The sequence below is a fragment of the Anolis carolinensis genome, chromosome 4 (genome assembly GCF_035594765.1).
Source record: "Anolis carolinensis isolate JA03-04 chromosome 4, rAnoCar3.1.pri, whole genome shotgun sequence".
NCBI classification, from domain to species: domain Eukaryota; kingdom Metazoa; phylum Chordata; class Lepidosauria; order Squamata; family Dactyloidae; genus Anolis; species Anolis carolinensis.
In genome coordinates, this window is record NC_085844.1 from 59,185,502 (window position 1) to 59,206,826 (window position 21,325).

At 39.4% G+C, this 21,325-nt stretch overlaps 1 protein-coding gene across 8 annotated transcripts in view; it reads right to left on the bottom strand.

Annotated features, from left to right (window-relative positions):
• dlgap1 (DLG associated protein 1) overlaps positions 1–21,325 on the bottom strand; it is a 365,633-nt gene that overhangs the window by 68,542 nt on the left and 275,766 nt on the right. For all 8 annotated transcript variants that reach the window (XM_062980474.1, XM_062980475.1, XM_008108692.3 and 5 more), the window contains 2 exons: positions 14,561–14,738; positions 10,395–10,635 (listed from right to left, as the gene is read on the bottom strand). In XM_062980474.1, coding sequence (XP_062836544.1) covers positions 10,395–10,635; positions 14,561–14,738 — 419 coding nt within the window. The remainder of the gene's footprint in view (positions 1–10,394; positions 10,636–14,560; positions 14,739–21,325) is intronic.

The following is a 21,325-nucleotide window of genomic DNA, read 5'->3' on the forward strand; positions in this document are numbered from 1 at the left end:
ACAAAGCTGATGGAGCTTTGCTGACAAAGAAGCAAATGAAAGCTTTAGATTCAAGCTTCTTTTTTTTTAGTGTAAGGGGATATTTATAACCCAAATATATCAGAAGGTGGCTTCTACAGGCTCTGTTCTCTGACATGTTCCTGCCTATTCTAAAGCCACCTGCAGATAAAAAGAAAAGTAGAATGCCTTAGTTAATACCAGGCACAAGCAAATAATGTTCCCAGCTTCTATAGCTGGTAGTTAAAGATACTCAGTAACTTCCTTAACAATATAATTTGGAAAAGATTTATTAAGAAGTAGTAGCTGTTTTGAGGACAGGACTTCCTGCCTTTTGGATAAGCATGCCACTCTCATATACCTCACAACCTCTGAGGATGCCTATCATAAATGTGGGTGAAACATCAGGAGGGGATGCTTCTGGAACATGGCCATACAGCCCAGAAAATGCACAACAACCCAGTTATTTTGGCCATGAAAGCCACAGTATGCCACTCTGTTTCTAAACCCATTCACATAGGTCTAACTGGCGGTGGTAGAAGTCCAATATCTGAGAGTCGTAGGCCATGATATAAATAGGATGTAACAGCTACAAACTTAGCATAAAAACTCTCTGGTGGGATGGCTTAGTCAAGCGGAATACAATGCTGCTTCTCTTCCTAATGATAGGACTTAAATGAACATGGTATGGTTTTAAAGAAGGAACTTTTTATTTAATTAGTTTTCTATTCCACCTTTTCTCCAAAGAGCTTAAGGAACGTGTTTCATCTTGCCATTCTTTAGTCCAGTGGTTCTCAACCTGTGGGTCCTCAGATGTTTTGGACTTCAACTCCCAGAAATTCTCATAGCTGGTAAGCTGGCTGGGATTTCTGGGAGTTGTAGACCAAAAACAACTGGGGGACCCCAGTTTGAGAACCACTGCTTTAGTCAAAACAACCCAAGACAAAGGTTAGGCTGAAAGTCATGGACCGGCTCAAGGACACTGTTGAACTGCATTGTTGTTTAAAAATTGTGTCAGAAGTGACTTGAGAACATACTGCAATTTGCTTCTGGTGTGAGAGAATTGGCCGTCTACAAAGACGTTGCCCAGGAGATGCCGGGGTGTGTTAGCTGGGAGGCTTCTCTCATGTCCCCACAAGCTAGAGTTGACAAACAGAAGTTCACCCCATCTTGTGGATTCGAACCAGCAACCTTCAGGTCAGCAACCTAATCTTCAATTCAGCAGTTCAGACGTCACAAGGATTTAACCCACTGCGCCATTGCAGCTCCTGCTGACTGAGAATTTGAACCTGGGTCTCTCCAGCTCTAACCTAACACTATAATTTTCCGCATTAAGGGTCCTTCCAGACAGGCCCTATATCCCAGGATCTGATCCAAGGTTTTCTGCTTTAAACTGGATTATATGAGTCCCTACTGCCAGATAATCTGGGATAATCAGAGAACCTGGGATCAGATCCTGGGATATAGGGGGCCTGTCTGGAAGGGCCCCATGTCTACAGCATGAAATCAACATTCCTGGTATCCACTCATTTGAGGCACAGCTAACTTAAATAATACAACAATCTAAAGCAATAACATGAGATATTTTCTCCCCATATTACTGTAAGAAAACCCTCAATGTGTCTTTTTTATTACAGAGATTTTAAAGAGCTTCAAATTATACCAGTGCAATTTATTGCAGCATATCATTATTTCAAGACAGAAGAGTAGAAACAAGCTTATCATTTCTGAGATTTAGAGAAAACATTGTTTTTGTTGTTGGCTTCCTGTGTGTTTTTCTTTTATGGCGCAATAAAACAATGGGAATGTTCACTCTGAGAACGGCTTAATAATATACGAAGCAAATAGTGCACCATGGCTTGCTGGGACAATCAGTGTTATGGACTGTTGCAGGAAGACATATTCAAGAGATCGGGAAATGCGTGGTTTGTACTGTATCAGGTAAATAAATATGTAATGTGGGAACTCCTGAACTGGGAATTACTGTCACAATGAAATAGCAGTAGCTTTGAATGCTTTTTTCGAGCGCATGAAAGGATTACAGAAGTAGTCGCTGACTGTATTAAACCCATTTATTAAAATGCTCACGTTCTGAAAGGACTCTTTGCTTTTTTTAAGTCTGCAAATTCTGGGCTCATTTAAATATAATTGCAGATACTGTACTTTACAACAGGGATGGTCAAAATGTAGGCTATGTGAGGTAACTCAAGGCCATTGATCTTGGGGGGGGGGGGGAGCAGTTACCTATCTCTGGTTTTGTGTCTTCATGAGCCAAAAGAGACTGTTGTACCGTAGTTAACATAAAATAGGTGCAGACTTGTCTACTGTCAGCAGCACACTCAACAGTACCACTAGAGATAAAAGGGAATTTAGTAGTGCAGGTTTTGAATAGCAATTATTTACACTTTAGTTTCAGGGCCCTCTAAAGCTGGTAATTGGTTACTAATAAAAGTATTACATTTAAAAAGTTCAATATTCTGGCATTTAAAAATAACTAAACTGTCACCTTGTGCTCTTAAATGCATATATACATTTTTGCACACATCCTGGACAGTACAAACCACTGGCTTGTGTTACAAAACTCACTTTGCTTCCACAACCTCATTGTGGGGGGGGCACCTACACTGCAGAATAAATATAGCTTGACATCATTTTCACAAGGCTGTGGAATCCTGGGATTTATAGTTTGTCAAGGTCTTTAGCCTTCTCTGCCAAAGAGTGCTGGAGCCTCACCAAATGACAGTTCTCAGTATATCATTGCAGTTTAAAAGGTGTCAAACTGCACGAATCCACCCTGTCTCTGCTACAGAAAGCAGATATTCCGCCTTCACAACCAAGAAAGACTAGGGCCCTGGATCTGAACCCAGATTAGTTGCTTATCTCAGATTACATATATGGCAGTTGAGACTCATATAATCCAGTTCAAAGCAGATAACCTGGGATCAGATGCTGGGATATAAGGACAGTGTAGAAGCGTCTTATATGTTTGCAAAAGGAACCATAACAATTGCTGGGATTTGTAGTTTAGTGAGACACTAGACCAGAAAATCTCAAATATGGCATGCAACTGCAAATCCTAGGGTTCCATAGGACTGTGTAGTGGGAAAGAGACTAAAATATATGGCAGGGAAAGGTCAATGTCCTCAAAACAAATATGGACAGGAATAAAAGTGGACGTGTAATCCCTAAAGTAAGGGAGAGATAGGCTTGGATAGATTAGATTGGATTGTGTGAGGCCCCATTTACACTGCCATTATAATGCAGATTGGACTGCACTATACGGTCAGTATAAACTCATATAATCCAATCTTAACCCCATTATATGAGTCTACACAGATCATATGATGTAGTTCAATCAGCATTATAATAGCAATGTAGATGGGGGCCTGAGTGGCCTATATCAGAAGCGAGTTGAGGGTACAGTTATAATGTATTTTAAAAAACACACGCATAGTTAAAACCTGACATGATACTAGATTTCCTTTGACCAGAAGCTGTCCATTTGGAGTGCCTCTGGTGTCACTGTGAGACGGTCCTCCATTGTGCATGTGGCAGTGCCAAATGTATAACAATAATGCTTCTGGATATTGTAACAACTAACATTTACGTTTCCAATGCATTGCAGCATCTTATCAGGAAATGATAATGTATCTTAAGACATGTCAAAATTGCATTGTTCCCCATTCCCCCCAAATTATAAATGGTTGCACTCACATTTATAACTGCAACTATTGATTGGGCTGAAGCCATTCCTTGCAGAAGAGCTTAGTATTAATTTTGCATAAAATTGGCTTTGGATTGTCTCCTGCTATTCTTTGGCAGCTGGCTCCCTTTATTAAATTGATCTTATCACCTTCCTGTTTCATGGTGCAAATTTTATACATCACTGAATTGGCCTGAGAATTCTTGAACCAGATGGTTCTGGGTTGATTTTATGACATGTTGAGCCACTGCAAATTTTTCAATGGAAGGAACAGGGAAAAGTATTTTCTTTGTGTGCTTGTAGTTATACCAAAAAAAAATGACCAAAAATGTTAGAGGGGCAGAAGGTCATTCAAAGAAAGTTACTCAGAATAGTAACAGAAAATGGAATGCCATTACGCGAAGTCAGAGATACACTTTCCTCTTGAACACCGTGTTCTGCTTTGGCACACAGGAAAAACAGAGGTCAAGAAAATCAATTAAATACCTGTCCTGGAAGATGAAACTGAACCATTACTTGATAGTAAAAATTATCTCCAGAGAAAAGAAATTTATTTCTAGAGTTGGGTTCCATCCGTGCTAAGACTAAAGGCCAAACTATACCACTAATTCATGGAAGATGAAGCATGGAGTTGCCCTTCTTCTCTTTAATTATTCACAAGACAATTTTCAGGGCACCAATCCAGATGTTGACTACCTTGCATGAGAAAGGCAAATTGAAGCCTCTTTACCATTTTCCCACTAATATTTAATCGTACAGGGGGCTTTGAAAAATCATTTGTGAAAGCAAAAAATAGAAATCTTCTTTCTAAAGCAGGCATAGCCAAACTTTTTTTGCCTTGTGGGCCCGGCTGGGAGGGCTGGGTTGGGAAAGAGAGTAGCCAGCCAGGCACACACTGGGTGGGATGGACCCAGGAGGGGGAGGGCCTGGGAGAGGGTGGGGCCAGGAGGGGGTGGGTCATTCTCAGGTTGTCCTCCTGCCATAAGGACGGGGCTGCTCACCCCATCCTAATGCCGGGAGGAAAACGAGACATGTTTGCAACTGCCCCGATCCTCCTCCCCAATACTCCTCGCTCATTATGCTGGGAGAAGAGTGAGGCAGGCGACGTCCGAGAGCACCCTGAGCACTCTCAATCACTGCGTGCCTTCCTCAAGCTGTCCTCCCAGCATAAGGACAGGGCTGCTCACACCGTCCTTATGCCAGGAGAAGTGGAAAACATGCGGTGGCTGAGAGCACTCCAGAGGGTTCTCAGCTGCTGCATGCTTTCCTCCACCATCCTTTCTGCATAAAGATGTGGTGGGCCATGGTGGCTTTATGCCAAGAGGACAGGGAAAGTGAGAAGGACCTGAGGTAAGTGCCCAGGGGGCCTCATCCAGCCCCCGGGCCTTAGTTTGCCCATGTCTGCTCTAAAGTATAACATGTTCAGTCACCATAAAGCATTGGTTCTCAACCTGTGGGTCCCCAGGTGTTTTGGCCTCCAGCTCCCAGAAATCCCAGCCAGTTTACCAGCTGTTAGGATTTCTGGGAGTTGAAGGCCAAAACATCTGGGGACCCACAGTTGAGAACCAGTGCCATAAAGAGTTGGGAGACCCCAGTGGCACAATGTGTTAAACCCTTGTGCCAGTTGAATTGCTGTCCGACAGGTTGGTGGTTCAAATTCGGGGATAGCAGGGTGAGCGCCCTCTGTCAGCTCCAGCTCCCCATGTGGGGACCTGAGAGAAGCCTCCTACAAGGATGGCAAAACATCAAACATCCAGGCGTCCCCTGGGCAACATCCTTGCAGATGGACAATTCTCTCACACAAGAAACGATTTGCAGTTTCTCAAGTTGCTCTTGACATGTTAAAAAAAATGAAGAGTTTTTTTTAATAAAAAGTTTTGTGTGCAACCACATCGTACCTATTTAACTTATATACATATAGTGAGCTCTCCACATTTGCAGGGGCTGTGGTGTAAAACCTCCAATGAAAGTGGAAAAACTGTGAATATAAAGCCACTTTTTTAACAGAAAGAACCTTTTTCTAGGCATTGTAGATCCTCCATTGTGATTCTATGGTCAATTTCCACCATAAGCTGCCAGGGAGGTGATGCCTCTAGGAATGTATAGGTCCTCAATGTGATTCTGGCAGAGGTTGACCATAGAATCTCACTGGAAGAACTACAGCTAGCTAGAGGCAATACTACTTTTGGTTATGCATAGAGAAGCAGCAGCAGCAAATTCTTGAATAATCAGATCTGCAAATGCTTAACTTGCAAATGTGGAGGGACGGCAGTATATCACCTGACTGCATATTATTTAAACACTGAAACGTTTCATAGGTGAATATGTGAGCTGGCAATTGAAAAGTAATGTCTTTGTTGAAATATGAAGCAATATGATCTCTGGTTCCATGAGCATGTAAATGTGAAGAGTTCTTAGGTATAAAATGCTATTACAAAAGTTGATGCCTCTGCCTTGCGCCCATTAGTAGATCAGAGTATGCTCGAATGGATAGAAGGCCTTTCATGCCTTCTGCACTTTTCCACAGAAACTGCAGAAATGATGATGAGAACTATGTGCACTGCAGCGCAAGATAAAGAATGTGCAATAATGCAGTGTGGATAATAGAGACTGAACTAATTCTTTCCCACTGTCCAAAGAAGATGAAAAAGGATAGCAGGAAGGAACGCCAAAGTGGCGCACCGAATGCATTTCATGTGTTTGGAGAAACATCCTTAAAAAGCCCTTGCAAAGAAGGAGGCCCCAAATATGAAAATATCTGCAGAAAAAACAATATCCTATTGGGATCTTCTGGTTTTAGTCCAATCAGCCACTGGAAGGCTTAGAGAAGAACTAAATAAGTTATTTTACACCAGAATCCCCAGTCGACAGTATTCTAGGTATTACAATACAAAACACTGTTTTTTCCTATGCATGTTTTTTAAAGGAAGCCCACTTCAGTATTTGACTTTTCTAGATTTATCAAATCTAGTGAGATTCAAGGAGCCCCTGGTGGCACAGTGGGTTAAACCGCTGAGCTGCTGAACTTGCTGACTGAAAGGTCGGTGGTTAAAATCCGGGGAGCAGGGTGAAGTCCCGCTGATAGTCCCAGCTTCTGCCAACCTAGCAGTTCAAAAGCATGTAAATGTGAGTAGATCAACAGGTGCCACTCTAGCGGGAAGGTAATGGCACTCCATGCAGTCATGCTGGCCACATGACCTTGGAGGTGTCTACGGACAATGCCGGCTCTTCAGCTTAGAAATTGAGATGAGCACCAACCCCCAGAGTCGGACACGACTTAATGTCTGGGGAAAACCTTTACCTTTACCTAGTGAGGTTCAAATTTGGGATATGACTCCCTGCTACACCCAGGATCCACAGCTAGTGAAAGATGAGTGTGTGAAGCATATGAAATGTCCAGGGAAAGACAAGACATAAAATAGCTCATTAAAGCTTTTATGCAAGCTAAGGATAAAACTTTAAGATGGGTTCAGAGGAGGCTGAAAAACTGTTTGTCAGAAGTCTTTGCATGGTTCAGTTCCTCCTGTCTTTTCATGTAAGTCCAAGACATGATTGGCTCTCTGAGTTCATTATACAGTTGCTTCAAACAAGATTTGAAAATGTGTTCTTCCTTACTAATGAGTAGGTGACCTTGGAAAGGTTGCTCTATTTTAGATTCAACTGCAGCACATTGGATTTATGATGGATGGCTATTAAAAACATTCATTTCAGGAAATTTTCAACACTCTCTTGTTCATGTCAAAGGCCAATGGATGTCAGTTTGTGGATTTACCCTATCATAAATGACTTTTCTCAATTATGTGTTATTTTACAGGGGTTGGATTCAAGAGATTCTCCAGATGTCATTGAATGCAAGTTTCAGCATTTCCCACTATTATTTATGCTGGGAGTTGCATTTGTAAAGATCTGGAGTACTTCATGCATTTTGATTTCATCCTTAGACTCAGGCAAAATTCCCTTGCTTTGTAGTGTTTTAATGGTGGGAAGATTCAAACAACCTACTTGAAACAATGCATTTTTGACACTTGGCAAATCTTCTAGTCTACTTTTAAATGAACTCTTAATTAAATAATAATAATAATAAACCTTTATTTATACCCCACCACCATTTCCCATAGGGACTCGGGGAGGCTTACAAATAGCACACATGGTGCCACACCACATATAAAATACAATATATCAACAAATACAATAACATATTTAAAACCAGACATATAAAACTAACAAAAATAAAATATAGCAATAGTCATTTATTAAAATCCATGAATTAATTTAGCCTTCCCTGACTAAAGAATAGTTTGGCTGCTACCTTAGGTGTTATCAAAAGCCTGTTGAAAGAATCAAGTTTTTAGTTCTTTCCGAACATGCTGTAGTGTGCGGGGGTTGCCTAAGTTTTCTGGGGAGGGCATGCCAGAGCAGGGGGGCCACCACCGAGAAGGCCCTCTTCCTTGTTCCCACCAACCACACTTGAGATGGAGGCGGGACCGAGAGTAAGACCTCCCCAGCAGATCTTAGAGCCTGTGCTGGTTCACAGGGGGAGATGCGATCTCAAAGATAGGCTGAACCTGAGCCATGTAGAGCTTTATAGGTAATAACCTGCACTTTGAATTGAGCCCGGAAACTTATCGGCAGCCAGTGGAGTTGCTTCAATAGGGGCATGGTACGCTCCCTATAGTTGCACCAGTTACTAACCTGGCTGCCATTCTTTGCACCAATTGCAGTTTCCAAGCTGTCTTTAAAGGAATATTTTATGCAGCTGTTTCGTTCAACCGTATTCTGAATTTTGTTGTTTTACGGTATTATTTTGTAAAACTTCTCTTCTGCCTTGAGAAAAAAACATTCAACTGAATTTAACCAGCATGTCATTCTTTTTTTCCTTCTCCTTTTCAATCTTATTCCTTATGTTTCATGTCTTTTACACTGCAATCCTGAGAATAGGGACTGTCTTAAGTACTCTTTTGTAGTTTTTTTAAATTAAAATTTGCCTAAACAGCTATCAACAGAAAAAATATATTAAAAACAATTCTCTTTGAAACCAGCATTAAAGTTACACACACAGCTAAAATATTACCAAACCCAATACTAGTTTAAGGAACGAAGGATAAACAAAACATTGCAATCTTGGCAAAAAGGTTTTTTTTCTGATTGAAGAGCTGCATAAAATTTTGTTTAATAAAACCATAGCAAACTGCCACATTATAGACAATTCATCATATTGAACTATACTTAACAGAAATAGGAAGTCATTGCAGTTGTTGAAAAAGTAGCTTAATACCTTTCACTGCCTAGCACCATTTAGTAGTGTGGCAATTGTTTAAAGCTCTGAATAATTTTAGTTTAAGCATCTTTAATGACTATCTCATTTTGAAAAGTTGTTTATACTAGCCTGGAGAAAAATATTTACCATTTTGTTGTTTTGTTTCTGCTGTAGGAGACAAGTAATCTCATTTCTTTGAACAAGGATGGAGCAAAAAAATATTAAAGGTGATGACAACCTTTTTATACACATTCAAATGACATCAGACATGTTTATTTTTGAAAGCCTGTAATGAATAGTTCATAATTGGTTTGCACCTTAAAGAACGGTGCATAACATATTTTAAGTTAATATTTTTCATGGGGAAAATGTTTTTAACTGAAAAGCCATAGTGTAAGACATGTATTAGAATGAGACAACCTGATAGAGTTGGGTTGGTAAATCATACCAAATTAACTATTTCTTGCACAGATCATTTGCTGCAATTTCCCTTGCAAATTTGGAGAGTATTAATTAGGATTGCCATGTTTTTTGCCTGAAAATTGTGCTTGAAGGCAATGAGAGATATCATAACCAAATTCAGTCTCTTTGCATTACTTCATGCTTTGCCTGCGGTGGCAGAAAATTCAGATTCTTCTGGCTGTAAAAGATGGCCCATTTAGAAGTATAAACCTTATCTTCAGACAAGGCATTGGCAACCCGAAGACTGATTTGTCATCTGAAGTGATATCTTGCATAGGTCATCCCTACATCTTTCTATTCTGAGATTGTTATTAATATCTTTAAAAAGCAAACTGGGCCATGGAGGCCCCCAAATAAAACTTCCAAAATTCACGGTAGGGCATCAAATCGCAATCTTACCTTTCTAAAATCTTTTTATACAAATCTTTAATACTTACAAGAAAGAATAGGTACTGCATGGTTCTTTCCATAATGGGAATATTTGCATTTTAGTTCATCCAAATGGGAGAAAATTAAGTATGATTAATTTCCTAAGAATTTAAAAGTCACATATTTATTTCTGACACAATAAATAAAATCTCTTTTCTAAAGACACATTGAAACACTTCAGAAGATTTACTCTACCCTGGTGTTTCTGTTTTGTATGGGGTTTTAGAGACAAGAGTTCAAGTAAGGGAATGAGGACTTACAACAGCAAGACTGACCCAAAGAATTTTGTTAGACAAGGAAATGCTGCCCTGGCACACACACCACGCCATCTAAGCTAGCACCAAAGGAAGTCCATAACAGACCCCTAGTACACCTATGAACCATTTGCTGCCATTCTTAAGATATATATTTTTTTGCTTCTTCATCTTGTCTCATGGTGAGGCTAAACTTGGTAGGAAGTCTGCCATCATAGGGACCTTGGGGAACTGATGATAAATGGTTCCTTGGCTGTTTCAGCCAACTTCTGATATCTTTGACACAACTCACCAGTGCTGCTTTGGATGGTCCTCACAGTGGTGGTTGTGCGTGGGGGCGATGAGGACCTCAGTGACAAACATTCGTCATCTTGGGAACAGCCCTTTTCGATTGCTCTCACGTAGCTGTGGCTCCGCATGCGGAAGCAGCCTGGCATTGGCAGATCCAGGGCCTCCACTGCCTGAGATTCTAGTTCACTGAATACAGACTCGCAGACAGATTCAAACTGACCATTCACCTCCATCTCGCTCACCTGCAGGGAAACAGCAGGTAGTTTAATTATATCCTGTAGAACAATCCAACTTGCAATTCCCTCAAACATTAAAGGAAACAAAATCTTACATTATCTTGATAAAGAAGCACAAAAACAGTTAAGAAGATACATTTTTATCAAACAATAAATGCAAGTGGAATACTTGTATGCGCCAGTGGAAATAAATATCAAATGCTATTTTGATTTTTTTTTTAAATCAGTGGGTTTAACCACAATTTGTGTCAACTGCAGATCATCCATTCTGGTAAAAGTATCAAATAACAAGCTCAAACTTAATTATGTAAGGCCATTGTTAAGTCCCCCAGCTATTGGAAGTCATATGTCACCCTTAATTAATTGGAAGGATAATGTCTTAAACCATGAAGAGCAACACCTCAAAATATGGTATTTCAGAAAGTGGGAAAAGAAAAGGTTTTTTAGGTGGGAGGGTAATTTTCTCTTTTAGAAATGAAATACTGAGCTTCTACTCTGACAACAGGCCTACTTGGATTTTCTCAAAGTATTTGACTGACATGGCAGCTTAAGAATTAATTAAATACATGTAATGAAAATGGAAACAGATACAAGACATTTTAAGATATCAGAGGACTGGTTGAAAGAAAGATGATTATGTACTGCACTACCTTGTATTCTCATTATATACATATATGCAAATACAACCTGTTACTTTTAAAAAGGTAACCTTTGAAGCTTTGCTAAATAGAGACACCCATGGGCTGTTAGAGATGAAAATATCTGTAATTGTACCTTATGTGAGTGTAAGTCCTATATGGGACGAGGCACAGAGGGTTGTTGATTTGTCTTCATGCTCTATCAAATAACATCCCATTACCAAGCACATGTCAAGCCCCATGACTGCTACCGCCACCACATATTGGTGGGACAGAGATGGGAAGAGGGAGGCAATTCAGATCATGAAGAACCAGTTGCTTTGAACTCCTGGGGAAGGAAACTGTAGCTGCGCTGCATTTGAGAGTGAATTATTCCCAACAAAAGCTGAGCCCTGCTGTTTTATATTGCCTAAACCAGCGTTTCTCAACCTGGCATTCGGGATCCCTGGAGGGGTCACCAAAGACCATCAGGAAACACATATTTATGATGGTTTTAGGAACCTCTTTGCTCTCTGGATGTAGGTGAATTACAACTCCAAAACTCAAGGTCAATGCCCACCAAACCCAGTATTTTCTATTGGTTATGGGAGTTCTGTGTGCCAAGTTTGGTTCAACTCCATCGTTGGTGGAGATCAGAATGCTCTTTGATTGTAGGTTAACTATAAATCCCAGTAACTACAACTCCCAAGTGACAAAACCAATTCCCCCTCCCCAACATCACCAGTATTCAAATTTGGGTGCATTGGGTATTTGTGCCAAACTTGGTCCAGTGAATGAAAATACATCCTGCATATCAGATATTTACATTACGATTCACAACAGTAGCAAAATTACAGTTATGAAGTAGCAACGAAAATAATTTGGGGGATCACCGCAACATGAGGAACTGTATTAAGTGGTTGTGGCATTAGGAAGGTTGAGAACCATTGGTAACTCATCTCATCCTTACCCTCCCATCATTGGCGATAAACAGCAGCAGTAGCAATAAGGGCCAGTCCTGGGATTTGGCAGGTGCCAGGCAGTGGCATAGAACTGCATGTGAGAATCTATACATAGGTCTCAGCCCATTATTTCATACTGTTCCAAAAGCAAAGCTCACCACTTCTCCTAAAGGAGAAGATTCATTGTTTTAAAATCTCTGAACACAGAAAAGCTATGAGGCTGTGTGTACGTGTACATGCCCTGTTAGATTCCTTAAATCCCTGTCCCTGACTCTTTCTGTCTCCTTCTCCTTTTTTGCCAGCTGGCTTTCAAGTGCCTGCCTTCCACTCTAGCAGTGGGTGTATTGGCACAGTAATTCTGAATTCATGTATTACTGCCAACTGTGTGTCAGCCTAACCAGGGAAAGAAAAGGTCTTGATGATAAGGTATACATATATAATTTGAACTATTTCTTCCTTGGCTTTTGAAATGAGAGAATATATCTTTCCAAGACCTTTTCTCTAATTGTAGGAGTGGAACTAGACTTATTCTACGGAAGTGATTTATGATTCTGACAGCTTTCAAAGGCACACATCAAATATTATAAGATTTATTCACGACATCACAAAAAGTAACCCTATACACAACACCAAGTAGCAAATTATTTTCTGTTATGTCATGTTGCCAATACAACAGACTAACTAGACTTTTAAAACATATCATTGACAGAAAAAATGACCTAGAAGTATTTTGGTTTCAATTTTTGACATTTTTTTAAAAAAAATGACAATGCTAAACCCCCAACAAAAGAATGAAGTTTGCCCATAAATTAAACATGAAACAAAGACCTAAACATAAGTAATAGCACTAGGTAGAATAGGTCCATTCTGCCAATGACAATTACATAAGTGTCATTTTACCATTCAGGATTGGCTTATTGGGTCTTCTCTACCTGGTGTAAGCAGGATGATAAAACAAATCACATAAATCCTGGTGATAAAATCACTAGTTTACTTCAATATTTCAAAATAAGTATTTTTATACTAAACAAGCGCACCAGGTATTTTAAGGCAAAGAATTAATAGAGGGGCATAAATTATACATCTTTAATGTCTATAACCTTGTACCTGAGTAAATGTGTTTATATTTCAACATTTGTAGCGAATTCACTGCATGGGGCCAAGTATGGAAGAACATCTCTAGTTTGGATGTGCTAAAGAAACTTTCACTTGCTGCACAATTTCACTTAAAATTTCACCTTTTGTCAAACCATAGATTAAAAGAGTGGGGGAAGTTGGCACAAGTGTCAGGAAAAAAAATGAGGGGATGATTTGATTCTGTCTACGAGGGTTGAATGAAAAGTAATGCCTCCACCTTCATAACTCCTCAACAGATGGCAGTACTGGTATGCGGCAGGTACTGGCTTGTTCAGTAGACTCTCCTCTACAGTTCCATTTGGTGGGAAGCCATAGCACGGTTGTGTTGTTAAAGTGCAAAGTATGGAACCCTGTGCAGACGGTTGGTCAATGCGATTTAAGTAACATGCAGTCACTGAATTCTTGACAGCAGAAGGTGTCACCCCAGAAAAGATTCATCAGAGAATGCAAGCTGTTTATGGTGATTGTGTTGATGTGAGTACTGTGTGTCATTGGGCGAGTAAGTTTAAAGATGTTGAGGTGAGAACATCTGACTTGTGTGACAAACAAAGAGTTGGACGTCCTGTGACAGCAACCACTGAGTTTCACAAGCAAAAGTTTGACAGATTGATTCAGGACAATCGTCGTATCACTCAGAGAGAAATGTCTAGCATAATTGGTATTTCTCAAGAACATGTGGGTCACATTATTGCTTTGCTTGGCTATCGGAAGATCTGTGCACGATGGGTACCATGAGACGCTGGTTGCGGAAACAGAGTGTCGACTTCTTCCATGACGGCTTCAGAAAACTTGTTTATCATTGACAGAAATGTATCCAATTGTCTGGTGATTATGTGGAAAAGTGAATAGTGGTACTGTAGTTAAAGAGCACATTCTAGGGATTATTTCCGCGTTTGATTTATTAAAATATTCCCATCTAAACCGAAGTAACGAAGGTAGAGGCATTACTTTTCATTCAACCCTCGTATTATTCATGGTGAACCAAATCTGCATCATTGGGCCACTGTGCACTTACCCATGTGTGAAAAGACCTAGATACAGCAACTCGGTTGTCTAAAGATCAAATGGTTATTTTAAAATATGCAATGCTTTTAGTCATGTATTTGCTCTCATCTGAGAATTACATGGGATGTATTTATTTGAGATGTTAAATGGCCTTCTGAACTGGCAGAGATGTTGACCTTGTTTCCTCATCTATGAAGGCATGTCACTCACCTGACTAATCGTGCTCATGGCCCTCATGTAGCTTTCATTGCGGGAGCGGAATTTGGGAGAAGTAAGAAGACCTGCAGGGTCCAAGCTATCCAAACTCCTATTAATTGAAACTTCACTCACTGCCCTCAAGTAACTGTGGCTCCGGATTTGAAGCTTTGGAGAATGTTCACTGGATATCCTTGAAGGAGAAAAGAAGCAGTAAGTTGTTGCATTGCATCTGCATTTCATTTATGATTGGCAATAATAATACGTTGTAACATGAATGAAAAATGACTCAGAGCAAAACAGCCTTCATAAAGACCCCCTGTAAGAAAGCACAAGCAAAGAAGTAACCCCTAGCCATTTGTAAACTCTGTGCAGCACAGGAAGTGGGTTCTTCCACTTCTTTTACTCAAGGCATTTTCTTTCTGATTCTAAGGACAAGCGTCACTGCAGCAGCATCTGTATTACAGTTATTGACAGGACAGTCCAAAGAATGGCTTCTTGCTCTAATCACTATCAAAGATCTCAGTTCCATCACGTCAACTTGACAAGCAACATTGTACATATTAATTTAACACAAGGAGACTGCTGTGATTGTCAGGGTTTTTTATGTGTGTAGATAACTATTCTGTAAATCTAAATTATCTTTTTTAAAGTATTGTTTTAAGTTTAATTTGGTATGAAAATCATGGACATTGTCTAAACCAGGGACCCTCAAACCTTTTAAGAAGAGGGCTGGTTCACGGTCCCTCAGACTGTGACTGTAGTTTGAAAAACTGAATTCCTATGCACACTGCACATATCTTATTTGTAGTACAAAAATGAAAGAACAATACAATATTTGAAATAAATAACAATTTTGATAAACATAAACTTACCAGTATTTCAATGAGAAGTGTGGGCCTGCTTTTGGCTGATGAGTCAAGTTAATTAGGATTACTGTTGTTGTGTGCCTTCAAGGCATTTCAGATTTAAGGCAACCCAGGTTTAAAGTTTAGGGCGGAGGCTAGATAAATGATCTTGGAGGACCACTTCCAGCCCACAGGCCTTAGTTTGGGGACCCCTATCTAAACTATGATTTTGATTATTTAAGATGAATGTAGTTGCAGATCAATAATACAGTCAAACAGTATTTAAACATTTTAGACTTAAACAATGCCACATAACTACTTCTGGGAGATCTCTTGAGTGATGAATAAAGATAAAAGATCATAGATAATTTCAGGATGGTAGGGGCATTATAAAATTAATAGAAACCTTTAGACAGGGTGAAAACCATTTATCTTTTGGTAACTTTCTTTGTTTTTTAACTTATACCTCTAGATAAGCCCGGAAATGCCATATTTGCCAGTGAACAGCTAATTCCAACTTAAATTCTATGACATGAAGCAATTTGAGCATTTTAATTTATTTTATAGCTGACTTTATATTTAAAGATCAAAGAGCGGGTTACTGGCAATAAAACAATTATAAAGAAAAGTTCAAACATTCACACTACAAGAATCAAAATCAAGCCATAGTGACCTCAAACCTCTGCTAAATTGCTGAGTCATAACATGAGATCAAGACTGGTGATAGGACATCTTGCAACTAGGATGTGCAGCAAAGAAATCTATCTCCCATACACCTACATAACAGTGGCTTCTATTGTTGAAATACAGAGCAAACCCTCTCAAGCAAGCCTCAGTACTCAGACAGATATAAACGAGGAGATGACCTCGTTACGTTTCAAGATCCCAAGGCACCCAGAACTTCATAACCAGCATCAAAACTTGGACTAAAAGCATGTTAGTAGCTTAAATGCATCTTATAAAAAGCAACTGTGAAGCAACCTAAAACATTTCATTTCAAAGGAAGCATTTCCACTCACTTGAACTTTAACAATGTGTGACATTAAAAACACACAGACATCATGTTATCTTGTTATTCTTGCGTGCGTTCAAGTAATTTCTGAATTTGGGTGACACAAGGTCTAATAGTTTGGACAAAATTTGTTCAAAGAGGGCTTTGCTTTGCCTTCCTGTGAGCTGAGAGAAAGTAACTTGCCCAAGCACTCAACGGGTTCCCATGGCCAAGCAGAGATTTGAACCCTGATTCCTGTAGTTCAATATTCCAACAACTAAGCCACATTGACTTTCTCTGTTTTCTACAGTGATGAAAATGTATTAGAGGAAAATACAAAGAAATTATAAAAATAATTAGGGGCACTGAGACCTAGCATGCATAATTTTAAATAAAGATAATTTTGGATGCAGTCCTATAATCTACTTCCTGGGAATTAAACCCCATTGTCTTCAGATAGGCTTTTGAGTACACTGAGTTTTTGTTTGAATCTGATTCTCTTTGTCATTCGTAGCTTACATAGTCCCTGAACAAACATACACATTAATTCTCCGTCTTAAAATGTGCATATTAATAAGTGAAAACAGCAAGTGCAAAACATGTTTATTTCAAACATATTCCAAAACCACAGATCATTCATCCCACTTGTCTTTTGTGTTTTTTATCTGGTTAGAGACAAGAGGAGGAATTAATGGATGCCTGTTTGGCTTTCTTTGTAGATCCTTATTTATTCTAAGCATGAAGTCAGAATGAAGTCAATATCAGAAAGATGATGGAGTGCTTTAAGCACACATTCCCTCCCCTGAAATCCACTGCCTGGGAGTCCACCTACCTTGCATATGGAAACCTGATTAGGATTGTGCAAATATTTAACACTTCCCTCCCTAGATCTTTTTCTCACAATCAACCTGATGTACAAAAGAAAATATGTTTTGATTGATACCAAATTTCTGCTTTTCTTTTTGAACCAGAAGAGGGTCTACTAGCAAGGAAAGAGTTGATTTGTCCTTTTCTACAGGCGGTGCTGCTACCCTACATATGATATCCTCAGGTTCAGATCTTGAGTAAATAAAAATGTGAGAAGCAATAAATACTATGTAATAAATTGACTATGTAATTTTGATTTTCACAATACCACAAATGTGTTTTTGAAATGTTTCCAACACTTTTTAAAATACCTGTCTTTCCTAAACTTAAGACAGTTTGTAAGTAATCACTCTAAGTGCCTAGAACTCTCCCGAAGTAAGGATTAGTACTTGGCAGAATATTATTTCTCTGTGAGATGGAGATTAAGTAAACACACCATTGTTGAGTCATAAATATTCATTATTTGAGGAATGAACATACTGCTAAGTGCAAATATCTACAGTGAACAGAGCTGGAAAGAAATTCAGTTTTCTAATGAATGGCTTTAGCAACTAGTTGATTTTTACAGTAATGAGCTGGAACTGAATTCATTTTTGTCTGTATTGGTCATGGCTGTATTTCTCTACTTTCCAATGCCATCTTCCTTTTGATCATTAGTGGACATGTGTTTTTTCTGACTTAGTTTTAACAATCGGAATGGGAACTGGAAGGGTCACAAGGCTAGCTTTTCCATGCTGTTTCATTGTGGATTTGGGGCAGCAAGAGAAGAATATATGGGGACAATTGGACAGCCAGCAACCAGTGTGTGTGTGTGTGTGTGTGTGTGTGTAGATGAAGAAAAGATACAAAAGATGGAGAGAATGTGAGAGAAGTGAACAATTATATATCCCTGTTCCAAGGATCCTTTTTCATTTCTCCTCCTCTCTCTCCCTTCCACAACTCCTGACTTCTACATTCAGTTTAGCATATTAGGACATTTTGGCATTTTTTGGGTCAACCTGGCATCCAACATAGATGTAATGTTTAATACTTGATATTTATCCCCTCATACTTGAGAAATTGTGAAAGGATGAAATTTATGAAAATGCATTCATTTAATGAACATATATAGAGCATTTGAGCCAAACTGATGTGTGGGACTACAATGTCCATCTGTATTGAAATGGATGGTGCTGGAGAGTTGCAAATCAAGACAGAAACATGGGGGGAAAGTGCTACGATATGATTGCTTTTTGCAATACCATGTAGAGTTTTTTAAAAAATTTTTTTTTCCAAGAAACAATATCTGAATTGACCACTTGGGAGAACCAGAGAGCATCTTCCTGCATTTTTTAATGACGCAATTGGAACAGCATAGCAAATAGTCAAGAACAGTAACACACTAAATTATTTTTCTGGCTTGCAGCAACAAGATGATATCTGGATGATAAAAGTAACGAACATACAGTGTGTGTATATGTGTGTGTGTGTGTATAAACATTTCAAGCAGAAGAGTGAACTCAAGGACAAAAAACTGATGTGGTACAAAATAACACCTTTTGGGTTCTTGCCCAAGTGAATATTGTCAGTTCCAGTTCTAGCAGGAAACTCACACAAATAAGCATTAAGTCCTGCCAAGTATCTGAAGGAAGACCATTAGATATGTGTAAATATTCTAACTTTCTGTTCTTTTTTTGGAATAAGAGAATAATGGGGTCACATTTTGAGACTAACACAGTAAGAAGCACCAACATCAGCTGCTTTGATAAGTAATATACTGCAGTTTATATGTATACGGCACAGCTGTATTTTTAAATTGCAGTTTTAGAGGCACTTCCCTGTCACTCTGCCTTAAAAACTCCATAGTGCCTGCAGGATGAATGAATATCCTATGTGATGAGGAAGCAAGAGAAGAAATACAGCAGGTGAATGTGAATGCTAAAATGCATAGATTATTAAATACAATGCTGTAAGACAGCCTTCCCCAATGTGCCACTATCCCGATGCCACTGAATTATGGGATACGAATATATATCAGAAAATGCAAGAATAAGGAACTTAAATTCTTAAAAGAGCTTTATTTAACAGAGCTAACAATGACAGCATAATAGCACATTAACATGTGAACCCTCACCCAATGTTATTGGATTAGATTTTCAATCTGTCTAAGAGTTAATGAAAAGTGTTAAATCTTTCCAACAACTTTCTAATCTCTGGCAAGCCCTGTTATGTCACATCTAGAATGTTTGGCCTCAGAAGTTAGATATTTTCTGCATATCAGTCTGTGCTTGTAGAAAACCTCAACAGAAGTTCAGTAGAAGGTCACAGAATACATTTTAAGAAACAATCCGGGGGGGGGGGGGGGGAATCAATTTTGTAGTAAATTCAGATGAATAGTTTCTAGAGCTATGCGTCAAAATGTTGTGCAGCCATTTTATCTTTCCTTCCTATTGAGTTTGTATTATAAGAAAACAGTGGAGAAACATTCAATGCTATTTATTTATTTATTTAATTTATAAGTGGTCTTTTCCTGCAGTGGAAGCCAAGGCGGCTCCCAAAGACAGTACATTTAAAAAATGCACTATAAATTAAAAAAACAATTAATATCACTTCATAAAATAAGTTTAAAAAGTTAAATATAACATCCCAAATTCTCTCCCCACACTTGAACATTGAAAGTCTGCTTTTATAAATGGGGAACGTCTCTTATTACAATCAAAGGTTTTTGGAGTGTAGGCTTCTAAGAATGCTTCTACACTGCAGAGTTAATGTGGTTGACATCACTGTAACTGCCATTGCTCAATGCTATGGAATCATGGAAGTTGTAGATTTACAAAGTTTTCAGGCTTCTCTGCTAGTGTCTCACCAAACTACCAATCCCAGTTCACCATAGTAATGATTTATGGCAGTTAAACTGTATTTGCTCTGAGGTGTAGGGGCAGCCTTAGTGTTATAATGATGACACTGAGCAGAAAACAAGCCCCTCTAAATACACCTACAAAGAAAGAAACAAAGATGTCCTTTTAGCTAGGTCTCAGGTAGTACTGGGCAGTCTTGTGCATTTGTATGGAATCGCGACCCATTTTTGTTTGTCCCATTCGTATGACCTCATTTCCGTTCCTGTTGGCCACTTCCGAAAACGGGTGCCTATAAAAATTAGCTTTTCCGCCCAAGGTAAAAAAAAAAAAGCGAAGATTTTCGAATCTTGGGTGGCAAGCCAAGCTAGGACCTACATCTGAGCAGGCCCAGCACTCGGCGCTTGGCTATAGGACCTGTCTGCCGGGCCTACGAGCATTGAGAGCTTGGCGCTCAACTGTAGGCCCTACCTGGTGGGCCTATGAGCATCGAGTGCTCAGTTGTAGTCATGCCTGCTGGGCCTTCGAGCATCTAGCACCTGGCGCTCAGCTGTAGGCCCTGCCAGCCAGGTCCTACAGCCGGCGCGCCGAAAATCAGCCAACAAAATGGCTACAGTTTCCCCTTTTTCATTCCATTATTCCTTCCATTCTGGAGGGGTTTGAACCGTTCTGTGCCATCCAAATGGACAGAATTGTATGAAAACAGTATCCGGACCCAACTCTACTGAGCACCTTCCCTCCCATCTTATGAAACTCCTATAGACACCCTTGCTCACATCTTGAGTCAAAAATGGGTTCATGTCAGGTGGCCATGCTCCTCCACTTCTGTTTCTGATGAGCATGGGAAGTTGCATATACGTGTGGATTTCCTTCAGCCAAAGACACATACACACACACTCACACACACTGATATGTGTAAGATACATCTCACACTTAATGAGCTGTACTTGCACAGATGGAGTTAGTTATCTTGTATATGATTTTAACATAATATTTATGGATTTGTGTTACAAAAGATTACAAAACAGTGAATATTTCCGTTATACTCTGAAGGAGTAAAGTTGTTCCCTATTAATTTAAAATCTTCCGCCTAAATCCCAACTAGAGTAGAGCCATTGTATTGATGGAATTTACACAGAGCTGACGAGAGGAGGCAGGTACAAATGACAGGGACTGGGTGGTCTGGAAGGGACTCAAGAGCAGACCAGGCTGCACATGTTTTTGCCCTTAACAGAACCCT